Here is a 21641-nt window from a genome sequence, read left to right on the forward strand (position 1 = left end):
TGGAGCCTTTTTGACAACAATGGAAGCTCTCTCCTTGAAGTTCTTGATGATGCGATAGATTGTTGACTGAGATGCAATCTTTGTAGCTGCGATACTCTTCCCTGTTAGGCCATTTTTGTGCAGTGCAATGATGACTGCACGTGTTTCTTTAGAGATAACCATGGTTAACTGAAGAGAAACAATGATACCAAGAACCAGCCTCCTTTTAAAGTGTCCAGTGATGTCATTCTTACTTAATCATGACTGATTGATCGCCAGCCCTGTCCTCATCAACACCCACACCTGTGTTAATGGATCAATCACTAAAACGATGTTAGCTGCTCCTTTTAAGGCAGGACTGCAATGATGTTGAAATGTGTTTTGGGGGTTAAAGTTCATTTTCTGGGCAAATATTGACTTTGCAAGTACAGTAATTGCTGTTAAGCTGATCACTCTTTGACATTCAGGAGTATATGCAAATTGCCATTACAAAAAATGAAGCAGTAAACTTTGGAAAAATTACTATTTGTCTCATTCTCAATACTTTTGGCCATGACTGTACAGCCAGAAACCCAGTAGGTGACACACCACTGGAATCAGTGTCTTTGCCCCTATTTTAGGCTGACCTCAGACTGGGAAGCATACATTTGGTGACAGATTCCTTTTACAGACTGCATATTTTTGAGCCTCTATTGATAACTATTGAGACAATATGGATTAAAAAGCAAACGTTCCTGAATGTATTTGCTCCCTTGATTCTGTAATCAGGATTTCACAGTTTTGAAACTGGGATCCTGAGCTTTTACAGTTGTGTAGATGAGGCCATATTTGAGACTTTAAATTGCACCTGATATATTATGATAAATATATATGGATCCATGTTTTACAGATCCTGCGCAACCATGTGATGGTCAGAGTTGGAGGTGGCTGGGACACACTGGAACATTATTTGGATAAACATGACCCCTGCCGCTGCACATCTCTCTGTATGTATCTGTAAGGAAATGGACATACTGTTACCATTCCCCATTTAACACACGAGTACTGTTATGGTGTATTATGTAAATTGTGTTATGCGTTATTAGTGTTGGTGTTGTGTTCTGCCCGACAGCAGGGAGCGTTAGAGTTAATGATTGGGACTAGCCCAGAGTGGGAGGGGATAAGGTGAAGGGACAGAGACAGTTTCCTGTCAAGACATCAGATAGAGCCTAGCTTGCAGCTAGACCAGACCTTTGGTCTGAATACTCAGCAGAGCCGCATGAGTTGGGTGTCCCTGACGTGAGTGGAGACTGAGGCAGTTGATAGCGAGATCTGGAGTGGAGACGAGGAAGAGTGACAGAAATGCTGAGTGATGCACAGGAGATGGGTCCTGGGAAAGGACCCCTAGCAGTATGGCACCGAGTTTATAACTCAAAGAAGTAACTGACCAAGACAGAACAGGGAACATGAGACGAATAGAGTGGCCTGGGCGGAAGTTCCAAGGTGTCAGAAGCAGAGAAGCTAAGTATCAGCCATAGTGGCAAACTAGTTCCTTTAAGAGGAAGAGAGGACGTGGAACCGTGAGTTTAGAATAAGACTCTCAGTAACTGGACTGTAGTAGCGTGCTGGGGTGTGGTGAAGGAAATGGGACTAGATGAGGCAGAAACAAATAAATGTGGAAGAAGTAAAGAGACTGTGTGTGGAAATGCTCCGTGTTGTAAAGGAAACGTTTGTGAAGATATCCACTCTATTGTACATACTCCCCATCAAGTTGATGTTATCAAGTTGATGTTCAGTAAAAGACTGTATATTTTTGAGTGGTGCTCTCCCTCACTAAACTCTACAACAACTGCATATACTGCTGTTCTACAGGGGCCTTCCACTGTCCGTGTCCACCCCCGCAGTCCAGCACAATTACAAGTGGTGGATACAATTTATTTTTTTGTGGGTTAAAGAAACCTTCATTCTGCATAATATTGTGCAATGGGACAATGGCAACAAAGGAAGGATGCGTGAAATTTGTGCGCTTGCACTGAAAGTTGTGTAGCTTTGATGTTTTGCTGTTATTTCTTTCATTTTATGACTTTACATTTTATAAAAAGGGGGAAAAAGTATTTCCTTCTGGTGATATTTATGCTTTTTATGAACAAAGGCACTAAAATTTGAAGAGTGTCATTTTAATTTGTATTTCATTAATCAATATTACATGTGAAAATAAGAAACATAATATATTTTATCAGAGAAATCTGCTTTTTTTCTCTTCCTGAACTGATGATTCATGCTCAAAATAGTCAGTTCACAGGTTTTCAATGAATACAGATTTTCCTGTTACTGGGATGACAGTTGGTGCTCATAAAGTTCTGTGGAGAACTGTAAGTGTCGTTTCAGGAGAACATGCAGCATAATGTTTGTATCTGCCTCTAGCTCCTCCCCTTCTCACTCCAGAGATTTTTAAAGGAACCAATTGTCATCTCCTATTTCAGTAATGGGAAAATCTGCTTTGACTGAATACAGATTTTATCCATGAATTGAGAGTGAAAGCTCAATCCAGGAATACAAAGAAACAAATTGATATTATGAAATATATAACAGGGTTGCTTATTTTCATGCACACTATAGATTTATAAAATAAAGAGTAACTGTTGTTTCAATGTTTAAGTAATTTACATATTAGTAGAATTAGGTTTTCATTATGACAACCCGGTCTGGAGAATAGCAATGTTCAATTAACAGTAGTCAGCAATTAAACTACTAACATTAATATACAGGTTGTAGACTTGAAGGGACTAGAGCACATCTCAACCATGTCATTCCATCTTAAATTCTTTACTGAGATTGAAGCTTTGTTTTGTTTGTTTTTTTAAACAAACATCCAAATATTTTTCTGAGACACAAATTAAAAACATAACTCTTTCACTGTCTGCCTTCAATGAGCACTAGCGGGAGCATGGGATCCTACGCACTATCATTAAACTATCCACACATATGATCCCTCCTCCCTGACTATTGGAGAGCAGAAACAACTTCATTTCCCAGCATCTATCTCCTCCCTGACTAGGCAGAGTATACAATTGAAACCAGAAGTTTACATACACTATATAAAAAGACACATACAGTGGTGGCCAAAAGTATTGGCACCCCTGCAATTCTGTCAGATAATACTCAGTTTCTTCCCGAAAATGATTGCAATCACAAATTCTTTGGTATTATTCTCTTCATTTAATTTGCTTGCAAGGAAAAAACACAAAAGAGAATGAAGCAAAAATCAAATCATTGATCATTTCACACAAATCTCAAAAAAAGGGCCAGACAAAAGTATTGGCACCCTCAGCCTAATACTTGGTTGCACAACCTTTAGCCAAAATAACTGCGAACAACCGCTTCCGGTAACCATCAATGAGTTTCTTACAATGCTCTGCTGGAATTGTAGACCATTCTTCTTTGGCAAACTGCTCCAGGTCCCTGATATTTGAAGGGTGCCTTCTCCAAACTGCCATTTTGAGATCTCTCCACAGGTGTTCTATGGGAATCCAGTCTGGACTCATTGCTGGCCACCTCAGAAGTCTCCAGTGCTTTCTCTCAAACCATTTTATAGTGCTTTTGGAAGCGTGTTTTGGGTCATTGTCCTGCTGGAAGACCCATGACCTCTGAGGGAGACCCAGCTTTCTCACACTGGGCCCTACATTATGCTGCAAAATTTGTTGGTAGTCTTCAGACTTCATAATGCCATGCACACGGTCAAGCAGTCCAGTGCCAGAGGCAGCAAAGCAACCCCAAAACATCATTGAACCTCCGCCATGTTTGACTGTAGGGACCGTGTTCTTTTCTTTGAATGCCTCTTTTTTTTCCTGTACACTCTATGTTGATGCTTTTCCCAAAAAGCTCTACTTTTGTCTCATCTGACCAGAGAACATTCTTCCAAAACGTTTTAGGCTTTCTCAGGTAAGTTTTGGCAAACTCCAGCCTGGCTTTTTTATGCCTCGGGGTAAGAAGTGGGGTCTTCCTGGGTGTCCTACCATATAGTCCCTTTTCATTCAGACATCGACGGATAGTACGGGTTGACACTGTTGTACCCTCAGACTGCAGGGCAGCTTGAACTTGTTTGGATGTTAGTCGAGGTTCTTTATCCACCATCCACACAATCTTGTGTTGAAATCTCTCGTCAATTTTTCTTTTCCGTCCACATCTTGGGAGGTTAGCCACAGTGCCATGGGCTTTAAACTTCTTGATGACACTGCGCACGGAAGACACAGGAACATTCAGGTCTTTGAAGATGGACTTGTAGCCTTGAGATTGCTCATGCTTCCTCACAATTTGGTTTCTCAAGTCCTCAGACAGTTCTTTGGTCTTCTTTCTTTTCTCCATGCTCAATGTGGTACACACAAGGACACAGGACAGAGGTTGAGTCAACTTTAATCCATGTTAACTGGCTGCAAGTGTGATTTAGTTATTGCCAACACCTGTTAGGTGCCACAGGTAAGTTACAGGTGCTGTTAATTACACAAATTAGAGAAGCATCACATGATTTTTCAAAGGGTGCCAATACTTTTGTCCACCCCCTTTTTTTAGGTTTGGTGTGGAATTATATCCAGTTTGGCTTTAGGACAATTCTTTTTGTGTTTTTTTCATTGAAGACAAATTAAATGAAGAGAATAATACCAAAAAATTTGTGATTGCAATAATTTTCAGGAGGAAACTGAGTATTATCTGACAGAATTGCAGGGGTGCCAATACTTTTGGCCTTTTGGCCAGCACTGTATGCTTGTTTTTCTCAATATCTGACATCAAATCAGAATAAACTTTTCCCGTTTTAGGTCAATTAGGATTACCATAATTTTTAATATTTGCCAAATGCCAGAATAATGAGAGACAGAGAGAATGTTTAAAGGCATTGTTATTACTTACTGCAAAGTCAAAAGTTTACATACATTTCATTAGTATTTGGTACCATTGCCCTTAAACTGAATGACTTGGGTCAAACGTTTGGGATATCCTTCCACAAGCTCCTCACAATAGTTGTTAGGAATTTGAGCCCATTCCTCCTGACAAAACTGGTGTAACTGATCCAGGTTTGTAGGTCACCTTGCTTACACCTGCCTTTTCAGCTTTGCCCATACATTTTCAATAGGATTGAGATCAGGGCTTTGTGATGGCCACTCCAAAACAATGACTTTGTTATCCTTAAGCCACTTTGTTACCATTTTGGCAGTATGCTTCAGGTCATTGTCCATTTGGAAGACCCATTTCCGCCCAAGCTTTAACTTCCTGGCTGATGTCTTGAGATGTTGCTTCAGTATGGCCACATAATCTTCTTTTCTCATGATGCCATCTATTTTGTGAAGTACACTAGTCCCTCCTGCAGCAAAACAACCCCACAACATGATGCTGCCACCCCCGTGTTTCACAGTTGGGATCGTGTTCTTAGGCTTCCAAGCTTCTCCCTTTTTCCTCCAAATGTAACAATGGTCATTATGCCCAAAAAGTTAAATTTTAGTTTTATCAGACCACAGGACATGTCTCCAAAAATTAAGGTCTTTGTTCCTGTGTGCATTTGCAAACATTAATCTGAATTTTTTATGTTTCTTTTGGAGTAATGGCTTCTTCCTGGCAGAGTGGCCTTTCAGTCCATGTTGATACAGTACTCGTTTCACTGTGGTTATTGACACAATCTTATCAGCTTCCGCCATCATCTTCGCAAGGTCTTTTGCTTTTGTCCTTGGGTTGATATGCCCATGTGAGTCCAAAGCACGTTTATCTCTGGGACACAGAACCCATCTCCTTCCTGAGCGGCATGATGGCTGGACATTCCCATCTTGTTTGTACTTGTGTATCATTGTTTGTACAGATGAACGAGGCACCTTCAGGTATCTTGAAATTGCACCCAAGGAGGAGGCAGATTTGTGCAAGTCCACAATTCTCTTAGACTTTCCCCTGATGCTACACAAAGAAGCAGTGTGTTTCAGGTGTGCATTAAAATACATCCACAGGTTTGTCTCTAATTGCCAAAAAACGAAGAAGCTTCCAAACACATGACATCATCATATGGGCAGTCCAGAATTGTTTAAAGGCATAGTAATCTTAGTGTAAGTAAAAATTTGACTGTGCAGTAAGTAATAAAAAATGCTTTAAAACATTCTCTCTCTCTCATTATTCTGGCATTTGGCAAATATTAAAAATTATGGTAATCCTAATTGACCTAAAACAGGAAAGGTTTATTCTGATTTCATGTCAGATATTGAGAAAAACATGCATGTGTCTTTTTATATAGTGTATGTAAACTTCTGGTTTCAACTGTATGTGTGTTTTCAATCAGCAGAGGAGAATTTGAATTTCATCTTCCACATCCTTATGGCACCCAAAATCATGATCGTATGTTGGGGAGATAGGGGAGAACCACATTATATGGTCATCCAATCTTGCTGAAATCGGTGGGCTTGCACAACTTTTATCTTGTGTGTATCAGGGTCTTCATACTTTGAATTCAACATTAACTCCTCCCATAGTGTGGCTTACATCTACATAGAAAGCCCAACTAGATAACATTGAGACCCACATAAAATAGAGACCCACTTATTGGAATTCAAATGGATGGTATGATTTATTATAGCAATACTTGACAGCCGCTATATCCTTGCTATAATAAAGTATCATGTTAGTTTTCTATCTGTATAGGTTGTCAAAATAATTGCACTATTCTAAATGAGAAAACAACTCCAAGAAGACACTTTTCATATGTAAGAAATACTTTGTTTTTTGTAAAAAAAAATAAAAATAAAAAATGCATTTCTTATATACAAACCCAGCAATTACCTGTCAGAGTCTTTGAAAATCAATTACTTAAGCTAGGTCATTATTGTGCGGTGGTTATGACAGTATGACAGGTCGCTTCATTGAGCCCATCTAACCGATCTCTAGCATCAGTCACCTGAAATGCCTCTTTTCATGTGCACACTACTACTGTCACTCATTCCTTACTGGAACGCTGCCAGCAGCCATCTCTATTCTGCTAGAGAAGGTATGGGAGACAATCAAGTCTTAGCACGGTCTATTACCTCTTTACTGTAATGTCACTTGTCCCTGATACTTGTGACATTATGTCTGCGACTCTGCAGCATTCTATTCTTGGCCTCTTGTGAGACATTAACTGTCTGTTCACCGCTCAGGTTTATTTAGCATGCAAACCTTCTGCCGAATGCCAGGATTCACACTGTACCATTCATACAGCATGGGAACGTATGGCACATGGTGTAATCTAGACAGTAATTAAAGGAATGAATTACTCCGCAGCAAATTGTGTAAGAGATGTGTTAGGGTTAAAGCAAAACATATCTTGCTTCTGGTTGTAATATCTGAGACATCAATAAAATAATAACAATATCAATCACAATATGACAACTCTCACTATTTTGATATAAAACTCTTTGGAGTTTTTTTTTTCTAAAAGGGAACCTGCCATGTTGAAAACAGTATCTGATCTGTAGGCAGGTTGTTATAGAGCAGGTGGAGATGATCAGATTAGTATACAGTTTGTGAGAACAGTTTCAGTAAACCTTAAGTCCAGTGGAGGGTTCTATTCGGCGATTGACAGCTATCTCTGCATGCACAATCACTAGTAGTACCGCCCACTGGACTCATATGCATACACACACCTGGGATTTCACTGAATAAAATATAGGTTACAGGAGTCTTTTCCAACAAAACCTATATATCATTTTTTTCAACTTCTCCCTCTCTATACAATGATGTCTACAGATCAGACAACATGAGAGTTTTTCTTTAACCCCTTAACGACATGGCGTGTCTCTCCTTTTGGCGCGGGCTCCGGCGATGAGCCCGCATCTTTCTGGGGATATGATCAGCTGTCATGTGCCCCTAACAGGCGCAGGTGGAATCACGATCACCCGCGGATGTTAATATGTTAATTTCTGCTGTCAATCTCTGACAGCGGCATTTAACATGGCCACAGCGGAAGGACGTCACTAGTCCCGCCCATCGGTACCCGTCTCACATGACCGCTTGTTGCCGATGGGTTGGCATGACAACCCAGGGTTTGCACGAGACCCCTGCGATTGTTATTGCCAGGATGCTGTGAGCGCCGCCCTGCGATCGACGCTCATATAAAGTGAGCAATTCTACTACACACAGGCACTCAGATGATCGCTGCTTCTAGTCTCCCACGGAGACTATTGAAGTAGGTAAAAAGTAAAAAAAAATCTTTTTTAAAAAATAAAAAAGTTTAAATCACCTCCCTTCGCTCCATTCAAAATCAAAATCTAGCAATATATAAAGAGAATTAATCCAATTGGTAAACGGCGTAACGAGAAAAAAAACAAAACGCCAGAATTACGTTTTTTTGGTCGCCGCAACATTGCAATAAAATGCAATAATGGACTATCAAAACAGCATATCTACCCCCAAATCTTATCAATAAAAACGTCAGCTCGACACGCAAAAAATAAGCCATCACCCGGCCCCAGATCCCGAAAAATGGAGAAGCTACCGGTCTCAGAAAATGGTGACTTTTTTTTTTAACAAACTTTGGATTTTTTTCACCACTTAATAAAAAAGAACCTATACATGTTTGGTATCTACAAGCTCGTAATGACCTGGAGAATCATAATGTCAGGTCAGTTTTAGCATTTAGTGAACATGGTATATAAAACAAAATAAATAACTGTGGAATTGCACTTTTTTTTGCAATTTTACTTCACTTGGAATTTTTTTCCCGTTTTCCAGTACACGATATGGTAAAACCAATGGTGTCATTCAAAAGTACAACTCGTCTCACAACAAATAAGCCCTTACATGGCCATATTGAGCAAAAAATGAAAAAGTTATGGCTCTGGGAAAAAGGGGAGCAAAAAACGAAAGTGCAAAAACGGAAAATGGCCGGGGGTGAAGGGGTTGATACAGAATCTCATTTTGTGTCTGTGAAATTGGCAAGGGAAGTGCATATGTGTCTGTGATCCAACAGCCGTTTGATATTGGGTGGATCCAATTTTGTACTTATGCCAGTGCCAATATCCTACCTGTTAGGTCAGTTGAGATGATAAACTCATATGGGCAGCCGAATAACCAGCATTTATGAAGGAAGAGTTGTCAGTGGAATGCAGGCATAGAAGGTAGGTTTCATCTCGAATAATGTGACTGACCATATTTGTTATTAATATTTTAGTAAAAGTGTAATGCCAATGTGAAACCAAAATATATATTCTACATGGTCAACAATACACTGTGTGCAGAATTATTAGGCAAATGAGTATTTTGATCACATGATACTTTTTATACATGTTGTCCTACTCCAAGCTGCATAGGCTTGAGAGCCAACTACCAATTAAGTAAATCTGGTGATGTGCATCTCTGTAATGAGGAGGGGTGTTGACTAATGACATCAACACCCTATATAAGGTGTGCTTAATTATTAGGCAACTTCCTTTCCTTTAGCAAAATGGGTCAGAAGAGAGATTTGACGGGCTCTGAAAAGTCCAAAATTGTGAGATGTTTTGCAGAGGGATGCAGCAGTCTTGAAATTTCCAAACTTTTGAAGCATGATCACCAAACAATCAAGCGTTTCATGGCAAATAGCCAACAGGGTCGCAAGAAGCGTGTGGGCCAAAAAAGGCGCAAAATAACTGCCCATGAATTGAGGAAAATCAAGCGTGAAGCTGCCAAGATGCCATTCGCCACCAGTTTTGCCATATTTCAGAGCTGCAACGTTACTGGAGTATCAAAAAGCACAAGGTGTCCGATACTCAGGGACATGGCCAAGGTAAGGAAGGCTGAAAAAAGACCACCTTTGAACAAGAAACATAAGATAAAACGGCAAGAATGGGCCAAGAAATATCTTAAGACTGATTTTTCAAAGGTTTTATGGACTGATGAAATGAGAGTGACTCTTGATGGGCCAGATGGATGGGCCAGAGGCTGGATCAGTAAAGAGCTGAGAGCTCCACTCCGACTCAGACGCCAGCAAGGTGGAGGTGGGGTACTGGTATGGGCTGGTATCATCAAAGATGAACTTGTGGGACCTTTTCGGGTTGAGGATGGAGTGAAGCTCAACTCCCAGACCTACTGCCAGTTTCTGGAAGACAACTTCTTCAAGCAGTGGTACAGGAAGAAGTCGGTATCGTTCAAGAAAAACATGATTTTCATGCAGGACTATGCTCCATAACATGCATCCAACTACTCCACAGCGTGGCTGGCCAGTAAAGGTCTAAAAGAAGAAAAAATAATGACATGGCCCCCTTGTTCACCTGATCTGAACCCCATAGAGAACCTGTAGTCCATCATAAAATGTGAGATCTACAGGGAGAGAAAACAGCACACCTCTCGAAACAGTGTCTGGGAGGCTGTGGTGGCTGCTGCACGCAATGTTGATTGAAAACAGATCAAGCAACTGACAGAATCTATGGATGGAAGGCTGCTGAGTGTCATAATAAAGAAAGATGGCTATATTGATCACTAATTTTTTTTTGTTTTTGTTTTTGCATGTCAGAAATGTTAATTTCTAAATTTTGTGCACTGATATTGGTTTACCTGGTGAAAATAAACAAGTGAGATGGGATTATATTTGGTTTTTATTAAGTTGCCTAATAATTCTGCTCAGTAATAGTTACCTGCACAAACAGATATCCTCCTAAGATAGCCAAATCTAAAAAAAACCCAATCCAACTTCCAAAAATATTAAGCTTGGATATTTATGAGTCTTTTGGGTTGATTGAGAACATAGTTGTTGATCAATAATAAAAATAATCCTCTAAAATACAACTTGCCTAATAATTCTGCACACAGTGTATTTATGTTACAGATATTTCATTGCATATTTATCTTGCATATCTTCTTTTGCAACATTTCTTCCTACAGCTCACAAGCAAGCTTCAAAATCCGGAAATCAGCAGAAGCCGGTAAACCCAACTCATGAGATAAAAGCCCGTTTAACACCTCGATCAGATAATCCCAATAAAACTCAAACAACATTGATAGTAAGCAGATCTCAAAGTCCACTGCCCCCGGTTGATTGGAAGACATACACATCTAACAGTAGTAGAACTTATTCCTTATCATCCAACTCCCCTGAAAGTACAGACAGAAATGTGGTATACAGAGCCCCTCATGGGCAGTCTGATCTCAAAAGAAGCTTTGCTTTCAGGTAGGTGACCTATTGCTTGAATGTTATTACATGCTAGGTTTTGAACCAGTTAGAGAATAGATATTTTGGTTGGAAAACTTTTGGACTCATCCATTTAAAGAGGATCTTCATGTTGAACTGGATACAGGATATATTAGTGGTTGCAGAGCGGAATAAAACATTTTTAAAAAAAATGTAACGATATAGGTCTGCTGATGATTGTTTAGCATCATATGGACAAATCCATAGCAAACTCTATGAACCCGGTCTATACCTAACACTCAAAGGATCATTGTAAATTAATAAGTTATCTCAATCTTATAAATTAGTAAGCTATTACTAGGATATGTCATCATTTTAGGATCAGTGGGGAATAGACCTCTGAGTCCCCCCATCAGTCCTGAAAGGGAAAGAGCCACAGCGCTGATTTAGCACTGTCTTCTAGTACGTTTTTTTCTGGAGTTAGGCGAGTTTCATACCTTCAAGTTGCAAAGGTATGATTTAAGACCATGATCCATGTATTGGCTGTGGGTCTCCTGACCCAAACTCAGCATCCTACTGGCTGAAGACCTGCAGCCAGTCTGTGCATGACGGTCAGAGTACGGACCTCAAAATATGGATGTGTGAAACTAACCTTAGGCTATGTTTACACATTGCGATTTTGCTGCATTTTTTTCCCAGCGTTTTTATTCATGAAAATTAAAAGCTGCTTTTTACAGTACTAGAAAAAGCTATGAGATTTCAGAAATCTCATGCCCATGCTTGTTTTTTTTACCTGACTGAATTGGAAAACTGCAGCTTGTTTGGAATCTGCTGCATATCAATTCATTCAGCATTTTTTCATCCATAAAAAGCAAAGAGGAAGTGAAAAAATGCTGCAAAGAAACCTCAGTGTTATTTTTCAGTGAATAAAATTAACTTTATTAAACATTTACTATAGATAAAGCACACATGTAACTCTCATCCAAAAAGCAAGGCAAAAAATGCGTCAAAAATGCTGAAAAGCAGGCATTTTGAACCAGTATTTTAACTGAATATAGACTTAGGATATGTACACAGGTATGTGCACAAATCTAATATACAAGCGTTTGAGGCGTTTTTTGCATGCATTTTTTATGCGTTTTTCCAATTTAATTGCATTAGTAGGTGATGTTTTGTATGAATAAATTTCAGTACATCATAGATTGTACATGGTTCTCATCTATGTTATTTCCAAAGGTGTGATTTTTTTGTTGTTGTTGAGATGTTTGTGTCATTTCTCTATTTATCTTGATAATTTGTACATAATGTCCAACTGAACTTTGTGCATCACTGCATTTATCAATTAATCATCCTAAGAATGTAATTTCTTTTATTTACTGTTGACAGAGGTCATGAACGACCAGCTACCCCATCTAGGCGACAACTGTTTTTGGAGGATTCTCAAACCAGCCAGCAGTCCCATTTCTCACAATCTAACCATGATAAGTATAATTTCTCAACATCCTCTACAGCATCTCAGTTAACTGGAAGTGAAGAGGACAACTCGCATTCTTCAGATGTTGTTATTGAGAATCACAGAGGAAGACATGAATTTGGAAAGAGTCCTGCACCTGGTATTAAAGCATCAATGATTAAAGATATACACCAAACTCCCATATACAATGCATATGTGAAAGCACAAACCCTAACAGAACAAGAGAACGTTCAACACGAATCAAGGCCTAAAACTCCTGCTCGATTTTTACGACCACCTAGCCCCTCCAAGTATTTGCTTTACAATCAGGAAAGTAAAATGTCTGAATATGAGTCTAATAACACTTTTGACACAATGCGCTCAAGTTCCCCAATTAAACAGTATAGCACTCATCCTTCACTTCCAACTACACAACTTAGCACACGTTCTTCATCTCCATCAAAACAGCTTGGCGCACGTTCTCCTTCACCAGCTAAACAGCTTAGCACACGTACTTCATCTCCAACTAGACAACTTAGTATGCAACCTTCATCTCCAACTAAACAGCTGAACATCCGGTCTTCTTCTCCAACTAAACAATTTATCCAGCCAATAAAACAAGAATTTAATGGTATTAGACCAATGTCAACTTTTAATAGGCCATCTACTCCTAGTAGGGCTTACCAAGGTGAATCGGAGTATAGAGATAGAAGCAGATCTTTAGGAAATAATCTCAACACTCATCACAATAAACTCTCAACAACAAAAAGTGTTACTGGTCATATTGAACAAGTAAGAAATCTAAGAAACGGTAGAAATACTCCAACAATCCAGCTTAACAGAAATGGTACACCCGTAAAGGAGAATCATTTTTCTACAAAAACACAGTACAAGCAAGCCAGTTCTTTGGAAGCCTCAATTTTGTCAGATAATTTGGATACTGGTTCTACATATGAACCATTGCCAATTGGTCCAGATCAAGAAAAAGAGTTGTATCAAAGTCTTGAAGATGAAATACTATCAAATATTAAAGTTCTGGAGGGAGATTCAGATGAAAATAGCAACCATGAAAACAGACGTAGTGACTTTACAGCTAGCATTGCAAGTGATGTCGCTGTTCATGACTTTGACATGAAAAGGACATCAGTACCTGCTTTGTCTTCAGTTCGGAATGCACTAAAGACACCTGATGGAGAAGTAGCAATACCCAGGAGTGGTGTATATATAAACATGAAATGGCCATCGGGAGGAGGAAACTATGATGATGTTATCACAGAACTGACAAAGGGTCCTGTAAAACTCAATAGAGTGGATATGGAAAACTGGATTTCAAGAATTTCTCCAAAAGTTGGAGCAATAGTAGATACAAAAAAGGATCTACTTCTACGGCCACCAGAATCACAAGAAAAGGGTGAAATAAAGCCAGAAATACAGACAATTCAAAAAAAGAAAATATGTTCAGCTATAAGCAATAGTAACAAAGCGAAACAGCTTCCGTCTCAAAGACTGAGACAGCAGGCAATGGAAGCCAAAAAGAAAACTTTACAGACTTCAGAGGACAACCAAGATTCATCAGTTCCAAATTCTAATAAAGATGATGCTCACGAACAATCCAAGTTACCACAATCATCCAAGCCAAAAAAAGGTTTGAAAAAACCAGAAAGAGTGCCATCAATTTATAAACTAAAACTAAAGCCAAAAATACGCCCCCGAAAAGATAATAGACCAGAAAAGAAGCCATCCAAAATTCCAACTCCAGTCTCGTATCGACAAGGACAAAGCAAAAGAAAAAACTCAAAAAAATATGCTATACAATCTTCTGGCATCCGAAGTCGGAATGAATCACAGAGTACAGCTATTAGTACAGGAGACTTGGATACTGATGAAGGAACATGGTCCTCAGAACATTCCTTGTCCCTGGAAGCTTCTAATCTTCAGAGCAAAGAACAGAGTGATACCGATAACATAAGATCTGAAAAAAAAGAACCACAAGAGGAAGATGGAGGAAAAGAAGATGATGATGACCATGATGAAGAAGAGGAGACATGGGTTTAAGTAATTTGAAGTCAAATTTCTAATGAGTGCAAATTTGTTCAATTGCCAAATAATGAAACTCAGCTTGGGTTATCTATATTAAGAATACAGATATTGGGGAAGATCGACAGGAGGGTGAAGTGCAGAATAAAAACAAATATATTTATTTTTTTCACTTATGTTCATGTTCATAGTAATCTATTTATTGTATAAGGGATATAAGGAACACTCCAGAGAAAACTGATCCAGTCTGTAGTAAGTAGTGCAGGGTCTTCAAAGGACTTGAAAGAGTGTTTTAGTTTGTCTGGAGCGTTCATCTTTGCAAATAATGTGCAGATTATGTCACCAAAAAAATGGTGATACTTTAATTTTATATCATTATAATAGTTTGCAGTATTACGGCATTGATAAAACTATTAAGGGAAGAGTCAGACGGTCGTACAACTCGGAAGCGGATAGCAACACAATGCTCGGACTGGCCATCGGCTCTCTCGACCCAAACGTGGTAATTGCATGCTGTCGTGCCCGGGTCGGGAGAGCCACCGGCTAGTCAGAGCATTTCGTTGCGATCCCCTTCCGACTTATACGGTCGTCTGACTCTTCTACGTTCTTCTTCGTTCATAATGTGGATATTTTTGTTTTCTTCTGTCATGTCTCAATACATGTAAAATTGTATAATTCAAAGATTTCTCAAAGTTAATTATCTATTTCAATCAAAGGTGAACCTATAAAAGTGCTCATAATGAATAAATCTAGCCCACACCTTTTTAATTAATGCATTATAAACAGGTCAGAATAGAAATATTATTTTTTTGTAAATTACACTTGTTTTTTATTTCAAAAGAAAATCAGATTAATGCCCATATTCTATTTCTCTTCTTTCCGTTGCACCTTATGTTTGTGGGATCATGATATTTTGGAGGAAACTACATCCTTTTTTGTTACAGCAAAATTATGCATTAATTATTGCATGAATAACTGGTCAGTTAATTGACCCTCATATGCATCCCTTTAGCCTATGTTCACACAAAGCATTTTTGCAGCGTTTTTTTTTTCAGCAGCCAAATCATGCTCTCTTGGCAGTAAAAAAATGCGCGTTCAAAATGCCTGTTTTTCAGCATTTACATGCCATTTTTTGCCGCAGATTACTTGTGATTTGTCTACATGTTTAATAAAGTTAGTTTCATTCAACAAAAAATGTTGCAAAAACAAAAAATAAATTCAACTAAGCGTTTTTGCACTTTCTCATTACTTTCTATGGGTGAAAAAACTTAATAAAAATGCTGAAAGAATTGACATGCTGCAGATTTCAAAAACACTATAGTTTTCCAATTCAGTCAGGAAAAAAAACAAGTGTATGCATGAGATTTCTCCTGGTACTGTAAAAACAGCTTTTAATTTGCATAAAAAACACTGCAATGCAACCTGTGAACATAGCCTTAGACTTGCATACACACATTGTGGCAACAGTGCATTTTTATGTTGCACCTGTTTTGTTTTTTTTAAGTTGCAGCACAAAACCCGATTACAGAAAAAAACGCACTGCCGCTGCAATGTGTGAACACAGTCAGGTACTGTAACTTGAGGCTCATGGGCCTAGTGCAAAATCTCCAAAAGGGCACTCAACTCTCACAGATTTTTAATAGTATTGGTCTTATATGCTCCAAAGGAACCTTTGGACCCCAAAAGAATCTAGTGATCGGGTGTGACTGAAATCCCTGTACACACTATAGTTAATGTCCCTGATGCAGCCTAATAGCATTGAAAAATTGACAATCAATTGTTGGGTTGTAAGTGTGGTCCAGAATATTTTTTCGTAGTTGCAGGATTTAGGGATTTATGAGTATTTGGTTCACTGAGCCCTCTACCTATTTACTTGTTTGGCAGCTGGTAGAAAATATTGATTTGCTCTGTCTAACCAAATACAGAATACAATAGTTGTTCAGTGTGTAAGAAAAGGAGCAAGTATAAATGCTAAAACTATAATTTGTGCTACGATATCACTTATCAGTGGCACGATGCCACAGGTAGTATTTTTCTCATACAGGGAAAATTCTAACATCTGAATGAACTCTTAGAGTCATCACTAACTAACAATGGAGCCCTTAGATTGTTCACAAACCAACATTGGATCTCTTTGCCTTGTAGGTGTGTGCTGTGTATGTGGGGTGTGCTGCGTATGGGGTGTGCTCGTATGTGAGTTGTCCTGGGTATGAGGTGTGCTGCATTTGTGGGGTGTGCTGGTATGTGGGGTGTGGTGGTATGTGGGTTGTCCTGGGTATGGGGGGTGCTGCATATGTGGGGTGTGCTGCATATGGGGTATGCTCGTATGTGAGGTGTGCTGTGTATGGGGTGTGTTCGTATGTGTGGTGTGCTGTGTATGGGGTGTGCTCGTTTATGGGGTGTTTTGCATATGGGGTGTGCTCATATGTGGGGTGTACTGCATATGGGGTGTGCTCGTATTTGGGGTGTCCTGCGTATGTTGAATGCTCATATATGGGGTATCCTGCGTATGGGGCGTGCTCATCTGTGGGGTGCTCTGCGTATGGGATGTGCTCGTATGTGGGATGTGCTGCGTATGGGGTGTGCTTGTATATGGGGTGTGCTCGTGTGTGGGGTGTCCTGCGTATGGGGAGTGCTCGTATGTGGGGTGTGCTCGTATGTGGGGTGTCCTTCGTATGGGGAGTACTCGTATATTGGGAGTGCTCTTAAGTGGGGTGTGCTCGTATGTGGGGTGTCTTGCTTATGGGGTGTGCTCATATATGGTGTATCCTGCGTATGGGGCATGCTCATATGTGGGGTGCCCTGCGTATGGGATGTGCTCGTATGTGGGGTGTGCTGCGTATGGGGTGTGCTTGTATATGGGGTCTGCTGCATATGGGGTGTGCTCGTATGTGGGGTGTCCTGCGTATGGGGAGTGCTCGTATGTGGGGTGTCCTGCGTATGGGGAGTACTCGTATATGGGGAGTGTTCTTAAGTGGGGTGTGCTCGTATGTGGGGTGTCTTGCGTATGGGGAGTGCTCGTATATGGGGTGTGGAGTGTGCTTGTATATGGGGTGTGCTCGTATGTGGGGTGTCCTGCGTATGGGGAGTGCTCGTATGTGGGGTGTGCTCGTATGTGGGGTGTCCTTCGTATGGGGAGTACTCGTATATTGGGAGTGCTCTTAAGTGGGGTGTGCTCGTATGTGGGGTGTCTTGCTTATGGGGTGTGCTCATATATGGTGTATCCTGCGTATGGGGCATGCTCATATGTGGGGTGCCCTGCGTATGGGATGTGCTCGTATGTGGGGTGTGCTGCGTATGGGGTGTGCTTGTATATGGGGTCTGCTGCATATGGGGTGTGCTCGTATGTGGGGTGTCCTGCGTATGGGGAGTGCTCGTATGTGGGGTGTCCTGCGTATGGGGAGTACTCGTATAAGGGGAGTGTTCTTAAGTGGGGTGTGCTCGTATGTGGGGTGTCTTGCGTATGGGGAGTGCTCGTATATGGGGTGTGCTTGTATATGGAGTGTGCTCGTATGTGGGGTGTCCTGCGTATGGGGAGTGCTCGTATGTGGGGTGTGCTCGTATGTGGGGTGTCCTTCGTATGGGAAGTACTCGTATATTGGGAGTGCTCTTAAGTGGGGTGTGCTCGTATGTGGGGTGTCTTGCTTATGGGGTGTGCTCATATATGGTGTATCCTGCGTATGGGGCATGCTCATATGTGGGGTGCCCTGCGTATGGGATGTGCTCGTATGTGGGGTGTGCTGCGTATGGGGTGTGCTTGTATATGGGGTCTGCTGCATATGGGGTGTGCTCGTATATGGGGTGTCCTGCGTATGGGGAGTGCTTGTATGTGGGGTGTCCTGCGTATGGGGAGTACTCGTATATGGGGAGTGTTCTTAAGTGGGTTGTGCTCGTATGTGGGGTGTCTTGCGTATGGGGAGTGCTCGTATATGGGGTGTGGGGTGTGCTCGTATGTAGGGTGCTCATATGTGGGGTGTGCTCATATGTGGGGTGTGCTGCATATGTGCATACCAACAATTCATTTGAAATTATTTGAGCATTGAATAGTTCCCAGTTTCCAGACAAAAACTAGTGGGCTCTTGCAGGATGGTTACTAAGGGCATTATATATTTTAATAATATCGTAAGTAACAATTCTGGAAGGGTCCACTGGTAGACACAGGTATTTGTTTCTTGCTCCACATCTTTATACAACCTTCAGGCTAATGTCTTACTTGTTTGCAAGCAATCCAGCTTGCCTGTAGAGGGGAGTGTTGCACAGATCTTGCACACAGAAAAGCGGATGGTCATCATTCTCAACCCAGCCACAAATGTAAACTTAGGCTATGTTCACAAACAGGGGCGTACATAGAAACCATGGTGCCCCATAGCAGAAGTTCTAATTGGGCCCCCCACATCCTCCCCCAAAAAATAAATAAATAATAATAATTGTCAAGGTAACAGAAGAGCAGATCTCACAACTTTCCAGCCTTTACATAGTAATTCTCCTCAAGCTAAAGTCCTAGATTTCATTGCCCCCATAAAGTATTATGCAAACAAAAGTGCCCACCAAACACAGTATGATACCTCCATGGTGAATTCCTCCACATGCACAGTATAATGAACCTACTGTACCCCACCTCAACTCCCAAGGCAAAGTATGGTGACCACAACACAGTATGATCCCCCAACTGTCCATGCTCTATAATGGGCCTACATACAGTATAATGGCCTGCACTAGCCCTCCATACAGTATAATGGTCCCCACACAGTATGATGGACCCACACAAACTTTCACACTGTATAATTGCTTGCATACAGTATAATGGACCCCCACATATTATAATGGCCCCACATAGCGTTCCATATAGTATAATGTGCCCCCCATAATCCTCCATATCCTTCGTACAGTATAATGCACTCCCCATGGTCCTCCATAGAATATAATGCACTAACTATAGTCCTCCATAGAGTATAATGCACTCACCATGGTCCACCATAAAATATAGTGCACTCCCCATGGTCCTCCATAAAATATAATGCACTCTCCATGGTCCTCCATAAAATATAATGTACTCTCCATGGTCCTCCATAGAATAAAATGTTCTCTTCATGGTCCTCCATATAATAAAATGCTTTCCCCATGGTCCTCCATACAATATAATGCACCCCCCATGGTCCTACATACAATATAACGCACCCCCATGGTCACTCTTACATTATGATGCACCCCCTATGATTCACCACACAATATATTGAGTCCCCCATGATCCTCCACACAATATGATGCACCCCCATGGTCCTCCACACAATATAATGCACCCCCATAGTCCTCCATACAGTATTATGCACCCCCATGGTCCTCCATACAGTATAATGCACCCCCATGGTCCTCCACACAATATAATGCACCCACCATGATCCTCCATACAGTATAATGCACACCCATGGTCCTTCATACAGTATAATACACCCCCATGGTTCGCCACACAATTTAATGCACCCCCCATTATCCTCCACACAATAGAATGCACCCCCATGGTCCTCCCTACAGTATTATGCACCCCCATTGTCTTCCATACAGTATAATGCACCCCCATTGTCCTCCATACAGTATAATGCACCCCTATGGTCCTCCATATAGTATAATGCACCCGCCATGAGCCTCCACACAATAGAATGCACCCCTATGGTCCTCCCTACAGTATTATGCACTCCCATTGTCTTCCATACAGTATAATGCACCCCCATGATCCTCCACACACTATAATACACTCCCCCCAGGGTCCTCCATACAATATAATGCACCCCTCATACTGTATTATGGCCACCAGCCATTTTAAAAAAATAAATACGGTACTCACCAATCCCGGTTCCACCCGATGCTCCAGTCTCCTCAGCGTGTGGTGTGAAGTGCCGGACATCTCCTAGCAGCGGGCGCCCTGTAATGACGTCATCACACTCTCTGCTCTGAGACTTCAGACGGCAAGAAAGAATGATGGGGGTGGAAGCATCTGCTGACGCTCCCTACTCCATCATCATTGCTCGCACTGGGCCTCCCCTCCGGCCGTCAGTGCGAGCAATGATGATGGAGGAGGGAGCGTCAACAGACGCTTCCACGCCCATCATTCTATGCGGACAAGCGGGCAGTGCGGGTGCTAAAGGGTGGAGGCAGAGCCCCCAGCTCACAGGCCCCACAGCAGTGGCATGGCCTGCCGTCATTGGCGGTACGCCACTGTTCACACGTGTTTTTGCTGCATTTTTTTTCTGCAGGCAAAACCTGATCACAAGGCAGTAAAGCAGCTGCTTACAAAAAACTGGTTTTGGTGCCTTTTTGACGCTTTTTTTTTGCTACGTTTTTTGGTGCAGATTACATGTGTCACTGGTGTACAGTACATGTTTAATAAAAGCAAATATGTGCATGAGGTTTCCTAAATTGGATAGCTTTTACTGGTACTGTAAAAAGCAGCTTTTAATTTGCTTAAAAAAATGCAGCAAAAAACGCAACGTGTGATCATAGCCTTAAAGGTAAATGTTTGTCCAGTATTTTTACTAATTCTGCTTGATTGATTTACATCTTTTAATCTATTATACAAAATATGAGTTTCAAAGAAAAAAAAAACATTTGCTGACTTTGTGTCATGAAAGACAGTCTATTTCTTTATATTTCCTGTTATACTCTATGTGATTTCAGTATGATTCATATGCTGTTTGTTATTGAATATAACCATGACTGTATCGTACATATGATTTTTTGTCTAAAATACGATCTTGCTATTTTGTTTCAGCACAAGCAAATTTTTTTTACGAGACCAAAATAAAATCAACTGTAAAATCACATATGTGCATGACTTTTTTCTGAGAAATAAAATATTATTATTGTTATTTTTAAAGCACCATTAATTCCATAGTGCTGTATATGTAAAAATGATTTACATACAAAATTCATATATACATATATAAACTACAATTAACAAACTAACAGAGACGGACTGGTACAGGGGGGCAAAGAGTCCTATCCACATGGGCTTACAATCTACAGGGTAATGGGGAAGGAGACAGTAGCTTGGGGGGTTGCAGCAGCTGCAGTGAGATTGAGGTGACA

General features: G+C 40.7%; 1 protein-coding gene across 1 annotated transcript in view; it reads left to right on the forward strand.

Annotated features, from left to right (window-relative positions):
• Positions 1-21361, forward strand: part of GAS2L2 (growth arrest specific 2 like 2) — a 98635-nt gene extending 77274 nt beyond the window's left edge. The window contains exons 5-7 of the mRNA XM_073665452.1: positions 869-965; positions 10822-11107; positions 12455-21361. Coding sequence (XP_073521553.1) covers positions 869-965; positions 10822-11107; positions 12455-14576 — 2505 coding nt within the window. The 3' untranslated portion in view covers positions 14577-21361. The remainder of the gene's footprint in view (positions 1-868; positions 966-10821; positions 11108-12454) is intronic.
• Positions 21362-21641: the final 280 nt, after the last annotated feature.

The sequence above is a fragment of the Phyllobates terribilis genome, unplaced genomic scaffold, assembly GCF_046119375.1.
Source record: "Phyllobates terribilis strain yellow unplaced genomic scaffold, ASM4611937v1 Scaffold_2__4_contigs__length_985480577, whole genome shotgun sequence".
Taxonomy (NCBI): domain Eukaryota; kingdom Metazoa; phylum Chordata; class Amphibia; order Anura; family Dendrobatidae; genus Phyllobates; species Phyllobates terribilis.